At 43.4% G+C, this 17,633-nt stretch overlaps 1 protein-coding gene across 5 annotated transcripts in view; it reads right to left on the bottom strand.

Annotated features, from left to right (window-relative positions):
• The window catches only part of PUSL1 (pseudouridylate synthase like 1), a 47,578-nt gene extending 29,963 nt beyond the window's left edge, over positions 1–17,615 (bottom strand). For 3 of the 5 annotated variants that reach the window (XM_026074131.1, XM_026074133.1, XM_026074132.1), the window contains exons 1-3: positions 17,422–17,615; positions 16,110–16,167; positions 7,807–7,994 (exon numbers count right to left, since the gene is read on the bottom strand). In XM_026074131.1, the coding sequence (XP_025929916.1) occupies positions 7,807–7,994; positions 16,110–16,167; positions 17,422–17,480 (305 nt within the window). In that variant the 5' untranslated portion in view covers positions 17,481–17,615. The remainder of the gene's footprint in view (positions 1–7,806; positions 7,995–16,109; positions 16,168–17,421) is intronic. The other 2 variants (XR_003254885.1, XM_026074130.1) reach the window with 2 other exon arrangements.
• Between the last annotated feature and the right edge of the window lie 18 nt (positions 17,616–17,633).

Raw genomic sequence — 17,633 nt, 5'->3', positions numbered from 1 at the left:
CAGCTCGTTACAGCAGATGGAGACAGTAGAAACTAGGTCACTTCCTTCCCACCTCTCCCCACAACCTCCAAGACAAATAGCACTTTGTTGCAGCAACAAAAGTGCAGGAACATCCCGCCACGGCCTAGACTGAATCTGTCTGAAATCAGCAGAATGCTGCATGCAGGAGACCTCCTGGGAACCCTCACATTTCATGTGTGCAGAAGATGGCTTTTGGGAATGTTCATGCCTACTCATCTTCCATTAACTCTGAGCAGTTAATTCAAGAAGCAGCGTTCCAGGCTGGTGAACTCCTATTTTCTTCCACAAACAACAGAGAGTAATTGCCTTGTTTCTCTAAGCCATGTCACCATTACAATTAAACAGGAAGAGCCTGTAGCCAGAAGGAGGGTACAAAGGCGGGGAGAATACCCTTCTCTCTGGCATGGGAGAAAACAGAGCTTCCTCATCTCTCTGTACCTCCCCCAAAGTGCTACAACTGCTCTGACGATGTTAGCTTTCCATTAAGCTTGAGTACTGGCTTCTCACCATACTGCATGGAGTATACAGCAAGGGGTCACAATCTCTCTGCAGATGCTACTTTAGAGGATGCCTCTCCTAGAAAGCAGTTTCTGTCCTGCCTTGTGCCATTCTGTCTTCAGAGCTTAGCATACGGAAAGGAAGATATTTAAGGGAGCCAAAAAATTTGATACTGTATGGGACCAAGTAAAAGACAAACCTATTTATTTATTTTTTAAAAGTTGGTGCTCCAGGGATTTTTGCTAGCTCAAGTGCCTCTGGCTCCCCCCTTTGACTGAAAAGGCTCAGACCAGGGAAAAAGAAATTACAGTTGAGTGACAGGCCTCTACAAAGATTTGCAATAACAAGCCCAGGAGATTGCTTCACTTCTTTAAACACCTCTCAGTAGAAATACAAACTACATCCTCCAGGCTCGCACTGGAGTTTGAACCTAGGACCTCCAGCCTCTTCTAAAGTCAGTAATATAATTAAGTATTTGATTATTTTCCCCTGTTTACATGTCTCTGCAAGTATTTAATCCCCTTTGAGCTTCTCTTGTTAAAGCCTGTGTGATTTTTAATGAAATAACCACCCTTTTATTCCCTCTGATAGAGTGGCTCTTTCAGAAAAGCCTGTTTATGCTTGCATGATTCTTCAGTGCAGGTATCCTTTCCTGTCTCTCTTAGCAGATACAATTGTTACCACAGGCTCTTTCTAGCTGGGAATACCTTTCCATCATTTATCCCACCAGCTCTTCAAACATACTTCATTTCAGGCCTTGTCAGGATACCATTTTTGCAAGACTGCTGGTAAATAAAGCCTATCAGCAGACTTTAGCTTTTCAACAGAGCCTGAATTTCAGAGACAAGTTTGACACAAAAAAACCCCCAACAAAACCAAAAAACCATGAAGACATCTAACTGTAAACAGTTGTCATCGAGAAGGACATCCTTCTGTCTCCACTGGCAAGAGAAGGAGCTGAATGCTAATTTCCAGGAGGTGAGAGGAATCCCAGCTCTGTCTTCTTGTCACCCAGACAGCTTTTATCACGTACTTACAAAATTGAAACCAGAAATAGGAGGTTTGAGTCTACTGTACTACCATCCCTCCTTTGGTGACACCACAGCCCTCCTGAAGTTGCCCCATCTACAGGATGCACTCTGATCTTTGTGGACAAGATCCTTTCAAATATGCTCTACAAATCTAAAAAACAGATCAGATGACAGAAGAGACTCATCATGCAGCAAAGCAACAAAGGTTATTATTACTGATGATACAGTCAGCCAGCTTGGAATCTTCTTTCCCTTCCAAGCTCTATTGACAATAATGCGCTCTCACAAAGACCTCTCTCCCCATCACCCCTGCTCACAACCACATGAAAGTGCTGAGTTTTCTGTTCAGCATTATGAGAGGATTCTTCTCGGCAAAGTAATATTTACAGAAGGAGGGGATTGTTGCTGAGTCTGCTTAGACTCATGCCCATCACCAAGCTCCTTAATGGAAAGCAGCTGAATCATTTTTAAAAAGTACAGCCCAAGAAAGGAGGGAGAAGCAGAGCTGACTGCATCTCGATAAACCTAAACTCTCTAACCAATCAGGACCATATTGCATTCTGACAAAAGACATCCCCTTCTGATACGTCAGACCTTGATATAACACAGAAGCTTTCCCTGTCTTTGAGATCCCACTGCTACTCCTTTTGGAGACGCTCTCTAACTAAAAATTTCTCTTCAACGGCAACCCTATACACCTGTGTAGCATGCTGAAGGGCAAGAAAGGAAGAGAACCTGAACTTACTTCACCGTCATCAAACCCATCCTACCTCCTTCATACCTCTGCACTAATGGGAGGGCTGGCACAGAAACCTAGGTTTGCACAAGATGTAGACCATCTCATTGCTGGGAAGCAGGTGGAGAAGAAGGACTGGGCTTCACCCCAATGGCAGAGTTGGGCCTTGTTTATCCTCCTCTTGAAGGATATTTGGAAGGAAAGACAGATAACACAATGACCTTCATTAGTCCAGAGCAACACCTAGAGTTATAGACATATTCCTGTTCCCTTTCCTCTCCCAATGCATGGTTTTCTCTGAAACATTTCTCCTTCCTTTGTCTTATTTACCCAGCCCAGGCTTTATTTCTGGTATGGCTGCTGTGGGCCCATAGTCAGATATGCAGTTAAAACCAATCAACAACCTCACACGAGCACAGATTGCTCAGGTCTTACAATGGTTGAGAAGACTAGACGCCTCTCTTCATCTAGTCCTGAGGCTGCTCATGTGTTAATCAACAGATACAAACCCAACACTTCTGAACTTTGCTGCCAATTCCCATGCTCAGTATGYCTTTCTTCTATGTTCTTCTTTTATGTTCAAGGATATGGGATCAGACTCTAACAGCAAGAGCAACAATAGCTTGAGGCCAACTAAATTTCACTGAACTAACTTTCCTTCTTTTCCCAAAATGACAGTACTTACTGCCTTTAATACTATACAAAACACCAGCGGAGGGGTTTTCTTACAAATGTAAAATAGAGAGGTTTTCTTACAGAAAAGCAAAACACCTTCTACAGCTAAGAGAAAGTGTTACTCGGAAGGTTGTAATTCATTAAGATTTAATATTTCAAATGCTTTAACCATTCCTCATAAAAGATCCTTCTTCACAAAGGGTTAAGACATTTTTGATGCTGATTGTTTATTATGGGACTAATCAATCAAGATCTCATCAATCCTAGCTATGACTATGTAATGCTGAACAGCGGCAGGGTCACAACAGTACCTTTAGCTCTCTAGGACAACTTATTCCATCAAAGTTAGGCAACACAACCCACAGGTTACAAGTCTAAACTCAGGAGAAAGAGACTGAGATTCTGTAGCAAGTAACACATGGGAGAAAAGACTGGTAATTCCATTGGTACCTTCTGGCTGTAAAACTGGCTAGTTTTGACATGTAAATGACTGCTTTAGCCTTAAAGAAGGAAACCAAAACTATGACCTACTTCGTTTTGATCATGTTTCTTGTTCCTCCTAGGACATCCAGAAGGTGTTTGACTTCCAAGGTACATAGATTCTGACCTAGTTTTCAGTCTAAGCAAAAATAACCACCAAAACCTTACTTAAATCAAATTCCATTTCATAGGCTTTTCTTAAAATTGGCACAGCAGTCTGAAAATAAATCATCTTCCAGCTCCCCTACAAGGCAGCTGCGTTAGACTCTTTTCAGATATGTCAAAGAAGGTGAAAGCTGTCAAGGGACAGTACCTCACAGATGTTAAACACAGAAGTACAGCTGGCTTGTGAGACAGATATTTCCTTTGTGTTCTAGCCTCTCACTGCATAGCCAAATGGCAATCATAGGCATTACCAATCTGCCTGGCTGAATGGATAAACCAACAAAATTACAGAGATGTATTTGTTCTTCCCAGCAAAAGTGGTAATGCTAAAATGCTATCTTAAACATGAGTCTATGTTTTCCTTTGCATCCTTCACTTTCCCTTGTATCCTTCACTTTCCTTTGTATACTCTTTCAAAATCTCTCTTTGTTTTGCTGTGTCACAAAGCAGAGGAATGTAGCTGCTACTTTAAGAGGCCAGTGGAGGAACTGGATTTGATGGTGTAAGACAGTCAATCCCGTATTATCTTGCTAATGTTCAATCCTAGGTCTGGGATGCATGATCTGACTTGTTACTGAAGGTTGTCCATGAGCTGTGCAGTACCAGCAATGAAATCAGTATTTTCTTTTCTGTAAGATAGTCACCGTGAAACATTTGCTCTCAGAGAAAGACTCAACTAACTCTGGAAACTGCTAAAACACATTTTTGCAAATAAGGTGAAAGGGGAGAAAACTTTCCCTGACAATCATATTTCTGGGGATTGACTAATTCCTAATGGCAACCACATGCTACATCCAGCTCCAGCAGCATAACATTGGTGTCACAGTCCCCTTAGACTGAGCTCACCCCCTCCAAGACATCACAAGATGGTGTCTCAGAAGGCTAACATGGGGTGGGCAGCCAGAAGACATGATCAAAGGAGAAAAGTGGTGTGGCCTTTATGCTGGTCCCCAAAACCCTTTCTGAGAGTTGTCAAAGGAGCTGTAAATATCCACGGAAAAAGATCATTTAAAATAACAAGAGCAACAAAACAAATTATGTGCCTCTAGTAATAAGGCCTTTACAGTGCTCTCCTCACCTCTCTTTTCAGAGCTCAGGTTCCAAGGATTTTAGATACTTTTCCCCTTAACTCTCTGATGGCTCCCCTGGTGCTTGTTCGGAGGTGAAAGAATGCAGCTGGCTCTGAGACAGGTGCTGCAGATTCTTCTTCAATCACTGACTGAGTTGAGAGCCTCTAGACAAAAGATCCCACTGTACTTAAATGCAAAGCATCATTGTCATACAGCTCAAGAAACCCTGCAGGAAATCAGTGCAAAATCCAATCCTGAGACCATGAGAGCTACAGGCACCGAGCACTTCCAGAGAACAGGCATACAGAGGGTACCTAGGTGGGATCCTGGCCTCAATGTACCTTGTTAAGGTAGCAAATGTCAAGTCACCACTGTCAAACTTACCAGAAGCCTGGACAGATGTAACCATGATAGAAGTCTGTCTCTGTCTCACACACACTCATGAATACTAGCATAGGTGGAAATTTGTTCCCTGGTGCTACTGTGCCCTCCAGATATGACATAGCAGAACTCTGGAGGCAGAGGGTAGACACTAGTCCCTCCACCTAAAACTGCTCTTAGCACCGACATAGCACATGGTCTAGGGAATGGCCATTGGACCAGAAACTGATCCTTTCAGTCCATCTCTGATTGACACTGACTCAGTGTATAGCCTGGATTAAGTTGCAGCAGGTTCTGCTACACAACACAGCACTTACATTACCACAGATGAGCTGGTGCCAGAACAACAAACTAGTTACCCTGGTTCTCACACAATGTTAATGCAGATACTGTGCTTCTGCAACCTCAGCTAGAATCTGTCCAGCACTGCAGGTGTCACAGGCATGTCTGGAGCATGCTGGAATGTCTCACTCCCCAGTCGCTCCTGTGGATTAGCTGCCTACCTCTACTGCCAGCCAGAGGCAGGCAATCTGCTTCAGTGCTTCTAAAAACAGAGGCAGACACCTTCTGTCACTGAAACCCTTGGAGAATCCAACCCTGGGGGCCTAGTTCCCAGAGATGCTAAACACTCACCAGTGCAGTCAAAGCTAGAGAAGAGTCTGCTACCTGGGATTGCTTTCCTCAGGCTCCATCTTTTGCTTTTTCCATTTCAAAGCTGAAGAACAGAAGCAATTTCTTGGGAAGGGGAGGAATTGTTGAGGGGCTTGCATGCTTGCAATATGCTTTGGGAAAAATCAAAGCAGCTGATTAAATCTCAGACCAACACCTTCTGCAGGGCATGCTGCAGCTTCTCCCTACTGCTGTCTCACTCTTCACTTTATATAGCATGTGGAACATGCATGAAAGACCTCCTGGAAGAAAAGGAACACGATCATCCATCTCTCCCTCTTCCAGCCCCCAAACCATTTGAGTGCCTGCACATTTCACATTCAGTAATGAGTTCACTGATCCCCAGGTCCAAGAGAAGTGGAATCCTCCCTTGCAAAACCAAGGACGGATTCAAGTATGATGTCAGCCCTCAAATCCCAGGCTTTGCTGTGCTGGCATTCGGGTCAGGTCCTGCCTCACAAAGAGGAGATTAGAACATAAAGCAAACTGGGTGAAATGGTAACGGGGAGGGTGCTTCACAATAATGTTGCTATTCTTAATAACGATTCCTTCACTGGGGTTGAGAGAGATTTATTTTTTTGTCTTGGTCCCTCGCTCTGGCATGGGGTACTGACCTCCATAATCTTCCTTTTTGTTCAAGCCACCGGACATCAGAACAGATGCAGTAACATGAAATAGAGCAATAACCTGGTCCTCTGGGCAATTACTAATTGGCATCTTGCATCAAAGGTCTATCGCTCACCCAAATACTTCCTCTAAGTCACCTGTCTCTGAAGTGCTTTGACACACTCTTCATTAGGGTAGTACACAGCAAGTCAGGTCTTAGAGTGTCAAACACTCCATAAACAAAGATAGTTTGTGCCTTGAAGAGTTTGCAGTCTATGCAAGTAAGACAAAATAAGAGAAGAAAGAGCCGAGAGGAGCAAAACAGCTGCTGGCAAATAGCATGTTGATTCTATGATATTAGCACAGATTTGGCTTTTAGTCTAAAAACTTGCATATTTCATTCAATTTACACTTTAACCATGAAAAATGCACCTACTTCTGGGGCAGAACACAACAGCCATTTGACAGCTGGCACAGAAACTGCACAACAGTTTGGAAAGAAAAGCACTGAACGCTAAATTCAATCCACCCTTTGGAAAGACTGAAAATTCACAGGGCATAGAAATTGCTTATGTAATTGATGCAACTTCTTGACAAAAGCTGTTGGCTTAATGATATTTTTTCCAGCAGTAATAACTTTGAGGGTGAGCACTTAGACCTCAGTTTCACACAGGATAAGCCAATTCTGAGATTCTGTCAGAAAAAGAAATAACTCTAATAGAAAGAAAGAAGAAAAGAAAAGAAGAATGGCAGCTGTTTTGTTCTCTGTAAGCTGTTAGACCAAGCTCCTCACTACACTAACATGCAGCTCTCTCTAGTTATTAATAGCTGGTTATGAGGAGGACTGTTTATCTGCCCCGCTGAGCAAAACATCCCATTTTGTTACAAAAATATTAAACTGGAGATTTTGATTTAACTTCTCTAAACCAGGTCAAGCGGTAGGCTTGGTCTAGCAGAGAAGGAAAGAGGCTGATGTCACAGGAAGGGAGGAGCGGACTGTTCTAACACCAAGTGTGATCTCATGTGTTTGTTCTTCATCTTTTTGCCTAGATACAGGATAGAGGCAATATTGCAGCCAAGCTTTTGTTAAGTGCTAATTCAGTAAGCAAAGAAAATTTGGGGGGATTTGGAATAAAGCAACACTGAAAGTTAACATGCTGATGCTCTGGCTCACGTGTGACATTAGCATCACCCAGTGGGACCAGTACTTAAATGGTGACCATTCTCTCACAATAATTCTTGTTTCAGTGGTGTCAGAACAGATGATCCCCTAACAACAAAAATGGTGGAACAACACTGCTCTTTAGCATGCAAGGGGACTGGCAGGAACAGAAAGACTCTTGTGTATGGAGGTGGTTTGCCAACACATTTAACAGAAGGAAATCTATCTTGTGGATGAAGATGGGAGATCACTGCTGCAGTTCCCCCTCCTCCAAGAACAAATCAAAAGATTTTGACTTGCTGCCCAACTCACCGGATTGGCTCAGACTTCAGGTGGTAATTGAGACTGTGGATGAGCTCTCTCTCATGAAAAGGTGGCTTTCCTGTTGCCCTCTGGATGTCGAGGTGAGCAGAGTTGCAGAGTGCATGGACACCAGTGTCTGTTCGGCTGGAGATGTGGAACTTGATGGGAACGACTGGTTTTAGGTTCTGTGCTGCCTTCTGCAAGCCAACGTGAGAAGGGATCATGAACAGGGGACTCGGGAGCTACCTAGGGCTCAATGCCCTTCTCCTTGCCAATCACATGCCTCCTTAATGTTCACATGGAGAAATAATTGTGAGTTTTACTATGGACTGCAGAGGGATGGAGAGGAGCCTGCTTGGGGGATTTCTCCTAGTCCCATTGGCTACTCACCCTTTGTCCCAGAATCATCTTAAAGAGAACATCCAAAATGCTGTGTGAGCCTCCTTACATATGTAAAATAAAGTAACATATATTTATCTCCCTGTCCTTTGCTTTATAACATCGGGTGAGTGGGCTAGAGGACAGAGAATTCCCCACTTGAACCCAGACACACCCCCTGCTGAAAACTGAATTCAGACTGCTTGTGCAGCAAGCAGAAACAGCCTAGTGCACACTCCTGAAAAGCAGCGGAACCCAAGCATTGCAGGGACAGAAATAGCACACAGGGATGTCCGAGTGACGTCACAGCCAAGAGGCCTGAAGGAGCTCAGGCTGCATCCTTTGTTCCCAGTGCCGGCCAGAACTGTATAAAATACTGCAGCTTACTGCTGCAGGCAGTTCTTTCCCATCCATAATGGCAGCAGGGTTACAGGGGCAGCGTGTTTCCATTAATTGTTAAGAGCAGAGGAGGAGCCAGGGGACCGACCAGAGGCACAGTAGCATAGCACTGATGTAACGCATTTCATCAGTCCCATGGAGAAATATAAAAGATCTGAGAATCAAGAAACAGCTCTCTTAAAAGACACTAGTAGTTGAAGAGCTGACACTGAGCCATCCCAGGAGATATAAACAACCATAGGACAAATACATGCTACCAGCAATCACAAGGTGGAATTTCCTTATATTCGCTACTTCCACAGTTGCATTAATACAGAACTTGGCTAATCCTCTTGAAAACAATGTTTTCTTCAGGACCTAGAGTTGCCTTAACATTGAGCTGATGCCTCACTCACACTAACAAGACTGCTGTCATAGCAAGACGGAAGCAAAAAATGACAAATATTATTTGTACAGTCACAGAGTTCAAGTTTATTGGAGTCAAAACAAGGTCCTAAATTACACTGCAGCTGGGATATACTTTAAAAACTAGTTAACAAATTATATTGCAACATACTGAAATTTACTATTCTTAACACAAGGGCAAGAAGAGTGATTTGAGATCCTTTCAGTTCTGCACATGAATTTAGGCAAGGGTTTGCTAGAGAATACACCTGCTCCCAGGTTGTTGGATCCTTTTCCCAACTGTTCCCTCCCACAGGAGCTGGCTTTTACCCCCATCCTGCTTCTACCTTTCTATTCTGCCTACTAACAAAGGGCTAGAAAAACAACTGGGTGAACTATTACAGGATCCTTGCTGGGAAAGTAAGTAAAACCCTGCTAAATGAGTCATTAATATGATGTCCTCTAATTAAGATGACTGGAATGAGAGAGACAGAGAGAGAGAAGAAAGCTAACAGTTAATTAGATGCTATATATCTAAGGGTCAGTTTTGACCGGCCTAAGTTTAGCAAAGGCAGGGTGGGTTTTGGTAAGGGGCAAAGGTGAACACTGGTAGGTCAGAAACCTTGGTATCCCAAGAACTTGCTAATGCAATGTTGAAATCACAGTTGGTCTTTCATACAGTAAGGCTTTAAAGTAAGTTGCTGCAGCACTGCGAAATACAACTTTTACCTTTGTGAGGGCAGGCCCTTGGACACAAAATCCAATGTCATTTGTTAGGGTGTATGAGTGAAGCACACCTGAAACACTGAAAAATGAAACAAACTCCAGAAAACTAGATGAATGACTAGAAATCTCCTTCTCTATCCCATCTTCTCTCCTGAGTGGTGAACCCAGCAGCGGTCTTTATTAGATTTCAATTTGGTACCAAAAGTCAATAAAGTTTGAACGGCCGACTTGCAGATGCCTTCCAGACTCCCACTACTTAAGCAGACAGAATTCTGAGCTCTCAGAAACATACTGTTAAAAAGCACAGGGAGGCAAGGAAAAATGTAACCGAGCTGCAGGGGAAAGCCTGGGAAACAGAACACAAATGATCCTAGCCTTTTCCTCTTCCTAATTCTTCTGTTTGGAGCTCACATGTGGTTACAATTAGCAATGAAAATCTTTACTTATTACCCTTAGCAGAGAGAAGCAGACAGAAATTAAACATTTCTCTGCAGCAGACCTTGGCTTGTGCCTCAGTAATTTGTTTAAAGCAGAGGCTGCATTTTAAGAGTAAAGTTTCTGCAAAGATGTATTTGGGTTTTGCAGGCTCCTCTCTTCCCCCACCCCTTCTTCCCCCTCCTTTGTCACCAGGCAGAGAACAGTCAGTGGGAACACAGCTGAAGCAGGGTAGAGGGAGAGAGAACAGGACAGTACATGGAAAACATCCTCCTTTCTTGTTATGGGCTTGGAGAAGTTTGGATGCAGTGCTCCGCTCCTTTGGATCCCCACACTGCATCCCATTTCAAGCACTGCATCTGAACTAAGCTGGATAGTCAGAACATTGAAAAGTTTGGATCTCTTCCCCTCTGCCAGGGAGGAGGTAAGCCTTTTTGAGAGCAGGCTGGAAAGGAAGAGAGGACTACAGGCTCCCAGGTGAATCTGGTTGTGTCTTACACTTAGGTCAACCAATGAATCCACAAAGGTGCAGCTTACTGACAGCTACAACTAAAAGGTATTTTCACAACTGCCCTTCTCCAGCACAACTCTCCCAGGCACAACTCTTTGGAAAGACAACTGAAGGATATATGTGCTGGGCATTCAAGGAGGAACATAACCACCACTGCTACCACTGAATCTCAGCTTGTGAAAGCTATTTTTCCTCCAGCCTAAGAGCCATGCAGTTGATAACAGACTCCACAACCAACTGCTGTCTCCAGTTTCAATATTTAATACTTCATTTGATACTTCATTTAATACTTCATTTAAAGCCCATCTTAATTAATCTCCTTACAGAGAGAATTTTGAACTGCTGAACTTGTTTACAGGTGATACACAAGTGACTCCTTCACCTATGCAAACGTCTCATCCCTGTACTATCCAGATGTCCTTTGAGCCTACAGGTAGCTGGTAGTTTTCCTCATCTTGTTCCTGTATGCTCCAATCTATTAATATCACCCACAACAAATTACGAAAAAGATGCATCATTTATTTTTTAGTAATTGCTTGTGTTGCAACCATTTTTTTCCTCCCCTTTCAGGAAAAAGCCTGATAAAATAATCATACGTTGCTTTTGCACAATGCCTTTCATCTGAGGAACTCAAAAGGCTTTACTGCTATTGATTCAGATCCCCATGCAATCCTGCTGGGTATCACCTATGGATTCCAATGGGGAAAAGTGAGGCAGAAGTTAAGCAATTCACCTCTGGGCAGTCAGCTAAAAAGTAGTAGAGGAAATACAGAAGTCAGGGAGTTGGGTTCTCTTTCTCAGGTGTTCTCAGAGTTCACAGGTCTCGGCTCCCTTCTTTAAGCCACACAGCATACAAATGTTCTTCTCTTTAGCAGGTGTTCAGTTACAAACACTGAAATCTTAGGTTGGCATCTGCTGGAGGTGCTTCACTGAGTCAGATCTCATCCCTTTTAATTTTGCCTTTTCTTCCTGAGTCAGTCTTTCCAGACCACTGTATTTCTGGGCAGCAACATGCATCCCAGGATGCCACTTTATACTTCTAATCCCCTGCATACCAGCAAAAATAGGAGAAAGTATTACTTGTGTTTAGTAGGTCTGTTCTGTTAACAGATTTTGTTCACTAAGCACTTCCATATTTTGAATCATACTGAAATTTCCATTGTTACATGTCAAAATGATATGGATCCACATTCCAGATTGTTATTATTACTCACAGCTCTGTTCTCTTCTCACTCTGCACAAATGTTGGAGAGGCAGGATGAAGAAGAGGTCCATTATTGTATACTGGCCATGGCTGGAAAGCAAAAGTTCATCTACTTCTCTCCCTGAAGGCTAAATAAAAGCTGCTCAAGATGCTCAGCCATAGAAGACCTTTCTAAAGCATCTGTGAACCCACCAAAGGAACCTTTCGAATCAACTGTGGATGGATACATTCAAGAGAAAAATTGCATTAGGAACATTTTGAAAAAATTAGCATCTGTTGTTGCCCTTTCACAGTAGCTGGAATGCTTACTGGTTTTGTCAGTGGAAGACATCACACTGATGTTAGTTGCACAGACACAAGGGATTGCATTGCACTGCACTGCATTGCTAGGGATATTGCATGATTTAGAAGTTGCTGTGTTCTAATAAATAATCATCAGCAAGCTTCTGGTTGCAAGTCAGAACAGCCCCACTGTGCATAGATTAATGGCTGCTATATTGACTGAAACTAAGTAAGAATCACTCAGTTTTAGTGAAACAGATAAAAGCTGTAGTGAAAGTCAGGAAGAAAAAGCTAAGAAAGTGTCTTTTGTTGGAAGAAATGGTCCTGAAGCAATCTGCCATGCCCTGGAAGTATTGTCCAAAGTAAACAGAGATTGCAGATGACTGTTCCCTGGGTCCATTTTCATTTCTTTCTTCCTTATTTCTTGGGGTGACAGTTTTTTCCAATGCTGCCTAGCATAGTATAGAGCTTGTCTGTGTTCTCCTCCTCCTTCTCTCCTCCCCTACTCTCCATTTTTCTTTCTTGGGGAATAATATCCGGACTTAGCATAAAGCCGCTGGCCAAAGCAGAACTTTGTGTGGGGAAGATTAGTTTTGGGCAGCATTCACCAGCACAATGGAAAGCAGCACACTCGGGAGATGATTGAAACCAATCATGAAAGGGAGCTTAATTCTGCAAATCCTGGCAGTCCTCACATATGGTGCCTGTTAGCACAAGTAACAGCTACTCACTTGAGCAAAAGGTGCCACACAGGAGATTTTCCTTTACAGTAGGGGCATTTTTAAGAATTGAGACTTGATCATTACACCCTGCACGTTGTAAATTTCCACAACGAATTGGATGGAGCCAAGTCACAGGACTCAAACTTCGACAACTGGGGAAGCAAGGTCTGGAATTTTGGTTTGAAACCACCGCTAGCAAGCTGGAGTTCCAAGTATTTCAAGACAAATATGCTCTCCTCCAAGAAAGAAAATAAACTTCATCTGCAAAGCTCACCCCTCTCAAAGACATATTAAAAGATCCCTCAAATATATAGATTTGCCACAGAATCAACACCAACATGTTGATCAACATCAACAACTTTCCATTTCCTCCAGACAATCCTCATTAACCAGGGCTCTGTTACACAGCAGTACTCAGGACTACAAAACCATCCCTGTTCCGTATGGTATGTACGTTTAAGGTGACAAAGGGTTACAGCCCTCCTGCTCAGCCACAGTTCAGCATCCTACCTTATCACATAGAGGGCTGCAGTGCATACTCACAAACCAGTCCATTACACTTTCAATGACACCAGTTGTCGAAACACAAGGTCTACATCTCACAGTTCATTTGCTCACTTGTAACTGCAACCAAATGCCAGAATGTATTCTGAATGGAATAAGGAGCTCATTACGGATATAATCTTGCCCTTCCCTTCAGTTGCCTTCCTGGCTTTGGAAATGAGTGTTCTGAAGTTCAAGGCTGCACAAAAATGAAGGAAGGAAGATAAATTCCTCAGGCCCCAGAAGTTTTCTATTAAAATCGCTTTAAGACATCCCACGTGGTTCTAATAGACACAGCCCTGCGCAGCAGTGCCCAGCATCAATCCCACCACATGAAAGCAAAGCACATATCCCATAACTGGCCAGCATGCAGCTGGGAGGATCAAAATGCTGATACTGTGAAAAGACAACACCGAATAAGTTTATCTTTTTCTGTTTTTCCTTCTTCTTTTCCCCTTTAATCACCCATCCTACCTATTAACTTGTTAAAACAAAGTTACTTGGACGATGCAAAACAACTGCTGGTCTCACCCAAAGTCCAGTGTCTGGGGTTGAGACATGGAATGGTTTAGAGGATTAGATAAATAAGACAGAAAGTCCTTTGGGGCTCCTCTTTCAATGCACAACATTTATAGCTTTCTCTGCAACGGTCTCAGGCAAGGAGCAATACAAATACATGCTGAGAACTCCTATTCAAAGTGTAATTCATAACACTTTCCTTCCACAGACTTAGCAAGAGAATGCAAGAACTACCACCCTCATTCAGAAAACCGAGGCACAGCAGAGAAACATCTTGCCCATGGTCACAGAGTGGCTAGGTAGGCRAGCAAGTCTCCTGCTCCCAGACCAGTTCTTCAACAACTCTGCTCCTTCCCAACACTGGGATTGCAGCTAATGAAGGCACAGTACAGACTGTCACAAACACATGGAAGGCACATCGTCTTCAAACTGCTACAGTTAGTGACCTCAGGCTAGAGAGTCTGACTGATAATGAGAAATAAATAACAAAAAGGGTGGTTATTAATACACAGCTATGGTCTGACTTGCCCCAAACATGACCTGGGCAATAGCACGGCAAGGACTAATTAAAGACTAATGTCTTTCACGTCAGATCTTCACCGAAATCACTGACCAAAAGGCCCTTTGCTCTCTCTATTCCCTCCATTTCAGACTTGTTCCTCTCCCAATGCTGCCATTTTCTCTGAGAGTGAAGAGACCCTGCTCTGTTAAAATTAAAACATACAACTTTTCAGGAAAGAAGCTGCCATGTGGGTCACCAGTTCAGAGCTTCTGAACAGAGAGTACAGCCTCCTCCCAAACTGTACTCACAGTGTATCCTGCAGCATTAGCTCTCTGTGAGCATCTTCCCTCACACACCCTCCTGGAAAGAGTGACAGCAGGCTAGTCCTACCACGCTACCTTGGAGGTGTGTGCTTCAACCCTGCAAGTGATGACAGCAAAATGGGGAAGATGCTCAGAGGCACCAATGATCAGAGCCAAGAAAGCATCCTGACTGGACACAATAAAACATATGGTTTAATCTTTGTCTCCAGCCACTAAAAACCCAGCCCTGAAAAAGCACCAGAAGATAATCCCTCTGCAAATAATGCCTATGAGAAAATATTTCTGTGGCTGCAAAAATGATGCAACTGGAAAGAAGTCAAGTGATGCCTGTCYGGATACCACAACCAGCGTCAGCACAAGGTATCTAGACTTTAACCTCTCCAACAATTTCTTAAGCTTCATTTCAAACTATATAATATTTCTATGGCAAGAGAGAAAAAATAATGCAACTTCCTTTTGATTCCTGCTCTGCACAGGAACATGGGATTCACCAGCACTGCTCAGATAAACGCAGCTCAGCAGCAGTCTGCAATTAAACTAGCATTGGGTTCCTCAAACATCCAGATGTGTTGAGTGTTCACCCTATGCGAGTTCACCAGCATTCACCCTATTCACCAGCTTTCTACTTGCTGACGTAACATTAGGTCTTTTACACTCTTATTGCATGCTCATTCCAAGCCCAAACAGCACTTGTTGCTGAAAGCCATTCTCACATTCTGGGAAACCCCTGGGAGCAACACAGAAACAACAGTGATAGATCACAGAATCAGATCGTTTTGGAGCACATTAGAAGGATTCCAGAAGAATGGTAAATTATTTTTTTTTCTTTGGAACAACAGATATCCTACCATGTGTTTTTCTATGTCCGAAAACATCTACCAGAGGCATCCCCTCCTGGAATTAAGTAGTGTCCCATTTCTAGATCTAGATAGGACTTAGACATGAACTAAAAGCAGAGCAGTTCAGGCTGTTCAGGACTGAGGCAGTTCTAAGAATGCATGGAAGCAAAACCTCAAGTGCTAGAGAAGCTTACATGCTTAAATACCTTCAAGTGGGCCAGCAACTAAGCAGGGGCTCTGAGAATAATAGTTCTGGAGTTGCATGCCTCAGTTTCAAGGAAATCCCATTGAAGGGTTCAGGTGTTTTTCAGGATCAGGATCTTAATCTCTCTTACTTTACCCTGACCTATTTCTCCCACCTGCATACTGACATCATTTCTAAAGCACTTTGACACTCAGAAAAAAAGACATTTGTATAGCGCTAAACATTGTAATATTCAAAACAATCAGTGTAATAAAAATATGTATCCCTGATAATTACTGCAGTTCAATAATGTGATTTTAGAAATTTCACTTTAATGACAAAATAATCAGCAAGGACCTACCTCCATATAATTCTGGACTCCAACCACTGACTGATCAGCTGAAGTCTCCATGACCCCACTGCAGAGAAAAGCAAATACAATAGTTATTGACAAGTGTCAAGACCCTCCATGTTCTGCTCAAAGGCTGGACACACTGTCCACCAACACATCCAAAAGTTAATATGGAATAGTCTTAATCAAACTGCTTGCTACTGAGTGACATGGATCTTTTTACACAACTTGCAGGGATCAAACACTTTGAGGAATGGACAGGAAAATAAATGCAGTGGGTAGCATGCAAGAAAGGAGCCTGGAAATATAAAACATCCTCCCAGTGCTACTTCCTGTATTAGCCCTTCAAATGGAGGTTGATGTGTTGGGATGACGAGGCACACAAATTACACTAGAGAAGAGTTTTCAGGTTAAACTTTTTCAGGGTGAGGAGCTGGATGTCAGTTGTAGGACCTTTTCTTGCAGGCCCTGTGGGTGTGGTGGTGGGGCTCACAGGCTGTGCAGAGACACAGTTTGTGATAAGCTTCCTTCTACATTCCAGAAGTCACAGCCATTCACAAAAGGTGCTGGAGTGCAGAGGTATGTCCTGAGGCCAAATCTGATCTATCTGCAACCACCCTGGGTAATTTAGGCCAGTACTCACAATCAAATGAACTGCGTACAGCAAAAAAAGCATGGTTTTTGGCATGTGATGGTATTTTTCTGTACAGTCCCCATGTAGCGAGACACAATTCCATCAGCTGGGGCTCCACAAGTTCTCCGACACTCTCTCTTTTATGTATAAAAGCATAACTAGATATGTGGGATGCTTAAGGTCTGAGGAGACCCAGTCTCAGCTGTCCTCCTGCAGGACTCAGAGCCCGTGGATCACTGCATGTGCATCTTGAGCACTGCAGGCATCCAACTCATCCAGAACCAGCCACACAACTGGGCCTCCGATGAAACACCACCAGTGCACAAAAACTAATTACTTTCACTTCCACCAGCCTCAAAACACACATTTGCCTTCTTTTCTGTGCTTTGATGTTTTCTTTTCGCCCATTTTCTGCATTTCTTATCCAAACCATCTTCTTTCTAATGTGTCTATGCAGCAGTAGAAAACATAGTCCAACTCTCTGTCTGTGCTCATCTACTTAGCAACAGTGATTTGTCACTCACCACAAATTTTGCACTGACCATTTTCTTCCTCAAATACCTCTTTGTAGTTTTCCTAGCAGCCGTGGCCACCCCCAGGACATTAACAAGCACTGCACACCACTGATTTCAGAGGAGCCGTTTTACTTCCACCACACAGGGCTAACAACACAGCAAACGCACCTACCTATATTTGCTGCCAAAGTACTGAAAGAAAATTAAGTATCGGGTTTTTGGAGAAACCATGTTTGCTGCCTGTGGCGCTAAGGGAGACGCTCGAGTTCCGGCGCGGCGCGCTCCGCTCCCTACCGCAGTGCTGGCGGCGGGGGCCGCCGGCGGCCAGCGAGGACGGCGGGCGGCCTCCGCGGCCGAGCTCTGCAGGGCCGCGCCGCCCACCCC

The sequence above is a fragment of the Apteryx rowi genome, unplaced genomic scaffold (genome assembly GCF_003343035.1).
Source record: "Apteryx rowi isolate R43461 unplaced genomic scaffold, aptRow1 scaffold_38, whole genome shotgun sequence".
In the NCBI taxonomy this organism is placed as follows: domain Eukaryota; kingdom Metazoa; phylum Chordata; class Aves; order Apterygiformes; family Apterygidae; genus Apteryx; species Apteryx rowi.
This window is presented reverse-complemented; position numbering and strand designations above follow the sequence as displayed.